Here is an 8,379-nt window from a genome sequence, read left to right as displayed (position 1 = left end):
CCCGCGGGCTCAGGCAATCCACTCACTTCAGCCTCCCAAAGGAGCGGGATTATAGGCTGAACCACCGAGCCCGGCTAGAGACAGGATTCCTTAAGCCCAGAAGTTCAAGGCTGATCACACCACTGCACTCCAGCCTGGATGACAGACCAAGACCCTGTCCATAATAAATAAATACATGAAAATAAGTTGCTGAAATAAATTGACAATGGACAGACTAACAGGAAAAGGCCTACGACCTTATTAACATGCACATAACCACAGGAGTCCCTTAAATATGAGACTCAAAGAAGGGCTGATGACAGAAGTTTTATATTGTCCTGAGGCAACAGAAAGATAAGGGATTTGGGGATTCTGGAGATGGTGGTTAGAGGCAGCAGCACAAATCATGAGGGAGTGAGGGACAGAAAGGTTTCTTGTTGCACAGATGAAAGTCTGTCAGGTTACCTGGAGCTGCCCTCAGAAAGAACAGACAGTAGTCTCCTTTTCCTGAGAACTCATCTTTCTTAGACCTGGATAAGGCATATAAATAAGGCAGAAGAGGGGGCCTCACTCATGGAGGTTCCTCCACAGGTACAGATCTTCCCTACAAAGGACCCCTTTTCAGTACTACTCTGTCTGCAGTCCCTATGAATAACCAACTTGGAATATGTCAAAGACGTATATTCTGAGATGGTATATTTTCATTCCCTTCACAACCCAACAAATAGAACATAGGTCAGAAGGTGAAGAAAGGGAAAGAAAGATAAACTGAGGCAGGGGAAAACTAGGGTAAGGGTGCAATTTTAAATAGAATGATCAGGGCACCCCACTGAGAGGTAAAATTTGCCCAGAGAGCTAGAAGAGCTGCAGGGGTCGCTGTGTGGCTTCTAGAATAGAATGTCGCGGGCACAGGGAACAATGGCCCCTTTGGCTGTAGGGATCAGGGTGGCTGGGACAAGTGAGGTGGTGTGGGGTAGGGGAGCAGAGGATGAGGCTGGACCCGGGGTGGGGTTAGGCTGGATGAGGTGTCTAACCTCTGCCTTTTACTTTAGGAGACATGGGGAGATTTGAGTGAGGAGAGCTAGCTAAGGGTACAAGGACCACTTTGGCTATCCTACTGAGAACAGACCATGGGGAGGACAAGGTGGAGGAACAGTCTAGGCCAGAGAAGGTGTCGGTCCAACCAGACAGAGAAGCAAAGGTACTTGGAGGCATACGGATCTGGGGGACCTTGTGAAGGCAGACCCAGCAGGGATGGATATTGGAAGAGAAGAAAGAGGGCCAACTGCAAGGTTTTGGGCCTGAGCAACCTTTAAAGACTGGTGCTGCCTCGACTGACATGGGGGATCTTCTAAATCTCAGCACCCACTGTGGCATCATTTTGGCTATAAAAGGTGATTGGGATAATCTTGCCATTTTGTGTTTTTATCACATAACTCTGGCACCTAAATGCCTTCACAAAAGGCTGGTCAGTGTCCACAGAAGACAACAGCTGCCATGAGCTTCCTGCCTGCCCAGAGAGGAGACGGCTGGCAGAATTAGACTCCTTTCTGCTCGCACATCCCCGGGGATGTTTTTATGGGATCAGGAGCAACATGGCCCAGTGCAGGTATTCAGCAAACAGTTGTTAAGTGAATCCTTGGCCAGAGCATGGCCACTGGAGTAGGACAGTCCAAGACTGGCTTCTCACAGAAGGGGGTAGACAGAGAAGTTCATGACTCCATGCTCCCTTTTCCCCATAGAGTAGAGAACAGCCTGGAATAAACATGTGACATCCAGCTCTAGGAGGTGCTTAATTTGTGTTACTTCCCTTCTTTCCAGCCCATTTATGCTCCAACTCCAATTGGTGTTAAACACACCACCTCCAAAAATAATGGCCGAAGATCACAACTTTGAAAAATGATTTCAAGCAGCAGAGTCTGAACTCAGATGGCCGCTCAGATGAGCTCTGAGTTTCTTCCTAGCCAAGGCAAATAAATAGACATTCTGGGTTATATAAATCTCATTCAGGCTGAGAAAACAAACTCACCTAGCATGACGGACTTTCTGGTTCTAAATTCAAGAAGGGACCATTGTAAATGATGTTGCCCACTGAGTCATAGAAAATGTCGCCGAGATGTTCTTACAACTCTGTCGGTGGTTTTCCAAAAGTCACCAGTACACTCCAGCTCTGTCTGGGAGTGTGATCTCTATGGCAAAGCCAACATGAGAATGGGGCACAGCACCCTGCCCCAAGCCTGGTGCTCATGGACATGCAATAAATAGGAAATGAATGCCTGGTCATTGTGTAAGTCCAGGACACAGTCTGGACCTCTAAGGTGACACAGCATTTCTAGATGGGGCTGAGTTTACAGGGTATTTGTGTATTTCAGTCCTAACACAGGAAATGCGGAGAGAACCCTGAGGCCTAGACCGTCAACACCCCCTTCAGCCTCAGCAGGCCAGATATAAACACTCTAGAGCTGTGGTCTTGGTTTAGCATCTTAGTACTGGGGCTGGGAACCAGAAAAAATTGCTTAGGACCCAATTTGAGAGACAGAGGGAAGAATTGTCCTCTTGCTATGAAAATTTCCACCAAGGAAATTTCAGTGTCTTGTTCAAAAGTGGTAGGGCTCACCAGTCAGCCTTAAAGGGGAAGGAAATTCTGACCCAACTAAAACATGGGCGAACATCGAGGACACGGGGCTAAGTGAAAAAGACAATCACAGAAGAACAAATAGTGTTTGATTCTACTTATATGAGTAGTCAAATCATAGGCACAGAAATTAGAATGGTAGTTACTGGGTGCTGAGGGAGAGTTGGTGTTTAATGAGGACAGTCTCAGTTTTGCCAGATGAAGAGCTCTGTGGATGGATGGTGGTGATGGCTGCCCCCAACAATGTGAATGTACTTGGTGCCTCTGAACTGTACATTTACAAATGGTTAAGATGGTAATTCTTATGTGTGTGTTTTATGGCAATAAAATATTAATTTTAAGGGAAGAGAAGGAAAAAAAAAATACCAAAATGGTGGGTCTTAGCCAGGGGTGGTGGTCAGCATCCCCCAGCCCCACAGAGGCTGATTCTGGAGGTCTTTGAACAAGCTCACATGGAGAAGTGACAGAGCCTGTGCTCCAGCAAGGACCCAAGTGTGCTGGGACCAGGCCGATCTCCCAGAGCCCAGCCTCTGAGCTCTGTGTCTCCAGACGACCAACTGAACATGAATTCACTTGCTTGCTCCTGTCAGAGTCTAGTTGCTGGAGAGCACACAGGGGCTGACATAGAGGAAGAAACCCTGAAGAGAAAGCTGGAGGAGCTGACCAGCAACGTCAGCGACCAGGGGGCCTCGTCTGAGGAGGAGGAGGGCAAGGATGAAGAGGCAGAGTCGGACAGGGGCATCTCTGTCGGGGCCCTCCCCGAGACAGACCCACAGGTAAGACCACTCCCTCAGAGGTCTCAGTAAAACCCAGCAGAGGTAGGAGCAGGGGATGGACAGTCCCAGTCGGCCAGTGGTTTGTAACTAAGCTACCACCCTCCCCAGGGCAGACAGCCAAGCACAGGGCCCCAGGGGTTGACCAATCCCTTGACAAGGGCCACAGAGGGTGACCAATTCCCAGTCAGCCAGCTCCTAGTGTTCAGAGGAGAGAACAGGATAACATGAGTCCCCGTCCAGGTGAGATCCCACACTCCCTCCTGCTGGTAGTCAGCCTTGGTTCTTCTCTTTTCCAGGTGTGCACAGCAGCAGGCCAAACACACAGACAGGAAAAGAGTCCACAGGGCCATGGAGACCCCGCCCAGCACAACAGGACCACGGATGAGGAGCTGTCAGAGCTGGAGGACAGAGTGGCTGTGACGGCCTCAGAAGTCCAGCAGGTGGAGAGTGAGGTAGCCCTGAAGGCTCACAGGTTCCACAAAGATAGATAGTGACCATGACCGGGCTCTGAAGGTCTGACAACACTAACAGCCCACCCTAAGGCCTCACACCCTCTCTGTCGTCCCAGTGTACATGCCTGTGAAGGCTGAGTTCAAGTTTGGGAGTTTCTATGGGACTCACCTGCTTCACCACCCCAAGGCCACCACCCCTGTCCTTTTTACCACTCAGCTTGGTGAGAGGCAGGCAGGGTTTTCCACCAAGAGAGGAAGATGCTGAATACACACCGCTCCCTGTCCCATGAGGGGGACCTAGAAGCAGGTTTAGGATTTAGGACAAGCCCAGGGCCCAGGACCGGACTGTGGCCTGAGTGCTATCCTGTGAGCCTGAGTTGTGGCTGCTGAGGCTGAGTCTGGATGAGGGACATGTCATAGTGCACAAAGGTCATGGGCAGAAGCAAAGCCTCTGGGCCTCCCAGGGACAAGCAAGGTGACTTGGGAACTGTCTGTCCTTCCCCAATCCAGAGAAGAGAGGATCTTCCCCTCAGGTTGCAGGGACAGCTGGCCCCCACCGCCCTTCCTCCTGCCTTCTCTTATCAGCAGGTGCCTGTCACTCCCTGAGGAGGGAGGACACTTCCCCCAGAGCCACTCACATCAAGGGGAGTATGTCAGACTCATGATTATTTATTCCTTCCTGCTTTGCAAATAATCTGTAAATGCCTAGAATGTGGCCAGCATTGTGTAGGGTATAGACATCTTAGACCAAGCCCCTGCCTTCACATTTTTAGTAGAAGGACATAGACAACAAACAAACCAACAAGATTATTTCTGTTCATAGAAAGTGCTATGAAGACAATAAGTGAGGGAAATAAGTAGGGATGACCTACTAAAATGCTCAGGGTGGGGCAACTTATATAAGGTGATCAGGAGGAGTACTAGGGAAAGAAGCCAGGCTGGAAAATCTAGGGGATGGGAGTCCAGTTAGAGGGAAAGGCAAGTGCAAAGGCCCTGGGATAGTTTGAATTTGTGTTCAGGAATCAGCAGTGAAACCCTGAGACTGGAGCCAAGGACCTGTAGAGCCACAGAGAAAATTTTAAGGAGCCACTGGAGGGATCTGAACAGGAGGTGATGAAGCCTGGTTTCATTCCAGAAGCTTCCTCTAGCTACTGTGGGAGAAGTTGCCTAAGAAGAGAGAAGGGGCGGGGGCAGGGCAAGAATGGTGCCAGCAAGGGTGAGGGAGTGTTCAGGTGAAGAATAGTTAGTTGGTGTGGCTTTTGGAGTCAATGCCACCCTTCCACAGTGATGGCCTCTCCTTCAATCCCTGTTGGGAGTCAGACTTCTAGAAGTGCACAGAACTCCTGTCATCCTGCCTGGGGTGACACACAAGGAAAACTCCAAACCCTAACTGACAGCCACGGAAGGGCATGTGGCCGGGGGGCCAATCTAAAGAAAAAACATAAGTAAAATTGGCTCCACGAGTGAACGGGGGGCAACTGCTCTCTCTGTTTTGTGACTTTGAGATGGGACACCCTGAGTGTCTGTCTGTCCATTTGCTGTCCTCTCAGGTTTCGGATATCGAGTCCAGGATTGCAGCCTTGAGGGCTGCAGGGCTAACGGTAAAACCCTCAGGAAAGCCCCGGAGGAAGTCAAACCTCCCGGTGAGTGGAAGGACCACAGCAGCCCTGGGTGAGTCTGTGCCCCGGAGACCTCCCCGGAGCACATGCCACTGTGGGCCTGAGGTGGGAACCCTGGGCCAGGCCACCTCTCTTCCCCTTGAACTGCTAGTCTGGGTTTCTTAATTGCTAATTAGTAAACTGTGCCCATATTGAGATTCTTTTTTATTTATTATCTATAGTTGTTTCTAACTGAAGGCTCTTTATGAGGGAGCCTTCAGCCACTGCTCTGAGAGTCTCAAACACACACAAAGTTTAAAATCTAAAAGAAGCAACCTGAATGATAATACTCATGTTAAAAGACGTGATACACTGCTGTCCTAAAATGAGTGTGACTAGAATAGATGGCAGGGCAGTCATGTCAAGGGAGCTGCCCTCCTAACAGAGATCTGAGGCTAACATCCTCTTCTCTTGATTCCATTCAGGAATCTTCAGACAAGACCACACTGGCAAAGGAATTTGGCAAAAGAATGAACGACATTCTTAGGAGAATCCCAGAGAGGGTCACCAAGTAGAACACAGGATGCCCAGTTAACTTTGAATTTCAGATAAACAATAAATAATTTTCTTGTATAAGTATATCCCATCCAACATTTGGGATATACTTATAATAAAAAATTATTTGTTGTTTCTCTGAAATTTAAAGTTAACTGTCCATCCTCTATTTTAATTTGCTAAATCCAGCAGCCCTAGTCCCAGAGCCCTGAAGGGATTTGATTGGGGGCCACCATACTATCCTTGCATTCCTGATGGAGAGTGTATCAAGAGCATTCAGCTCTGTCCCGCTGGCCCACTCCAACTCTCCACCCTGTAGCTGGAGGTTTAAAAAGGCAGTAATAATGTAAAACTTCTTCCTTGTCCTCCAGGTATTTCTTCCTCGTGTTGCTGGGAAACTTGGCAAGAGTCCAGAGGACCCAAATGCAGACCCTTCAAATGAGGCCAAGGTGCATGTTATTCCACTCAAGCTTGAGAAGCTGGGCAAAAAGTAACAGATGGGACAACTTTCCAGAAGTAGGCAGGTCCATGGAGTCGGGGGTACTGATCTTTGCAACTCCCATAGGCTGGCTTCCCCTGTGGCACACGCTGAGACAGAGTGTGCACAGAAGTGTTTGTTGAGGAAAGCCCAGGGGGATTGGGAAAGTGAGATAGGGAAAGGAAGGCAACAGGCATCTGATGTTAAGCCAAACCCGCAGGCTGACTGTGGCTCAGGCCTTTAGGATCTTTGGAGACAGTGTAGGTCACACCCCAGAGTTATCCTGCTCAGGAGCAAGGAAGCTGGGTGTTTTGCTCTTCATACCTGTCAGTCACAGGGAAGGGCCAGGCCTGTACCACACGCGCACTCCCAGGCTCTTCTGCTCCTCCCTGGGCAGCCACAGCAGACTCTAGTGCTGGATGCAGGAGCCAATGTGCAGGAAAATGGCCGAGGGACATAGAGGGTATGGGCAGTATACCCCCAGATGCAGCACACAGAGGGGGGAGACAGGCCAGGAGAGAGAAGTCAACCCGGGAGGAAGGAGTTCTTCATTTAGTAGGGTGGCTAGGAATAAGATTGGGGTACCATTGCCAGAACCCTCTGGTGGGCAGGTGTAGGTTCCAGGTCCTGCATGCCACCCAGTACCATGGGAAGCCATAAGGATCGATAGCCACTTCTCATTATAAGTACACTGGCAGCTCTTCACAGTTGCAGACAGTATCTCTTTAACATCCATCATTCCATTTGATATTTACAAAACTGGGCAAGTGGACAGTGATATTAACCCTGTCACACTGAACAAACTCAGGCTCAGGGAGTTGGACATGCTTGATCAAGACCACACAGATAGCACATGACAGTGGCAGCCCTGCCCTGACATCCAGGCCCTTCGCTGGGCAGTGCTGCTTCCTCACTTGTTCCAGGAAGCCCAGCCCCGATGGCTTCAGCCACTGCCTCTTGGTACAGTGCACAAACCCACCCAGGCAAAATCTCAGAGGACCAGACATTGGGAAGAATTTCTAGGGGAACTGGGCCATTTGACTCTCTCTTTACCAACCTGAGAGGTTATAGCGAGGCGATCAATGGGAGAAAAAAGATGGCAAAAAGGTGTGGGGACCCACAGACATGGGCAGCTGGGAATCATATTAGACACAGTTGATCTTCCAACGTCCCTGTAAGGAGAGTGACGGGCTCATTTTACAGAAGAGGAGGCTAAGGTTTACAGAGGATAGGAAGTGAGTTAATTGCCCAAGTCATACAGTGGTAAGGAGGTAGCACTACGTTTTGAACCTAGATCTGTGGGTCTCTTTGTGCTCCTTCCACCACCATATCACCCAAAGCTGGCAGTTTCCCCAAAGCTGACCATCTCTTATTTTAGGCATGTGGTGCTTGATTTATAGAAAATATGCATTCTAAGGTTGTTAGACATTCACATATTGCCAGAGAACAGAAGACAGTAGACCTGGCTAATTAGAATCTGGAAGAAAAATAAGAAATCCAAAAATTAACTCACAGTGTTTCTAAACGTTACAATTTGATGATACATGGAGATGTCCTCTTTCTTCTAGGCAACCGCTTTGCCCTATCTCCTGAGGAGAAAGTTCAGTAATTTCCCTCCAAGTCAAGGTAAGATTCCCCTGTTTCCCTTACCCCAAGGGCCTCGGAAGTGAGCTCAGGAGAGGAAATGACCAGTCAGGGCTCTTTGTAATCTGTGGAGCACGTCTTGTGTCCTGACTCCCAAAGAACACTCCCAGTGTCACTCGGGTCACCCTCGGCGTCTGGCGAGTTGGTGCTCTGGACAACTAGAGCTTGCTGCTTTAAGTATACAGACATGGTGGTAGTGGTGGTAAATGTGTGTTGGAAGCTCAGGGGTGCAAAGAGGGAGCTGGCTCGGAAGTGGGGTAGT

At 49.2% G+C, this 8,379-nt stretch overlaps 1 protein-coding gene across 1 annotated transcript in view; it reads left to right on the top strand.

The window, feature by feature from the left end:
* MLPH (melanophilin) overlaps positions 1 to 8,139 on the top strand; it is a gene marked incomplete at its 3' end in the record, with an annotated part of 57,052 nt that extends 48,913 nt beyond the window's left edge. The window contains exons 9-13 of the mRNA XM_008059374.1: positions 3,205 to 3,390; positions 3,687 to 3,842; positions 5,393 to 5,485; positions 6,367 to 6,444; positions 8,042 to 8,139. Of these exons, the coding sequence (XP_008057565.1) occupies positions 3,205 to 3,390; positions 3,687 to 3,842; positions 5,393 to 5,485; positions 6,367 to 6,444; positions 8,042 to 8,139 (611 nt within the window). The remainder of the gene's footprint in view (positions 1 to 3,204; positions 3,391 to 3,686; positions 3,843 to 5,392; positions 5,486 to 6,366; positions 6,445 to 8,041) is intronic.
* Positions 8,140 to 8,379: the final 240 nt, after the last annotated feature.

Source organism: Carlito syrichta, unplaced genomic scaffold (assembly GCF_000164805.1).
Source record: "Carlito syrichta isolate Samal-C Ts95f unplaced genomic scaffold, Tarsius_syrichta-2.0.1 Scaffold304012, whole genome shotgun sequence".
NCBI classification, from domain to species: Eukaryota; Metazoa; Chordata; class Mammalia; order Primates; family Tarsiidae; genus Carlito; species Carlito syrichta.
This window is presented reverse-complemented; position numbering and strand designations above follow the sequence as displayed.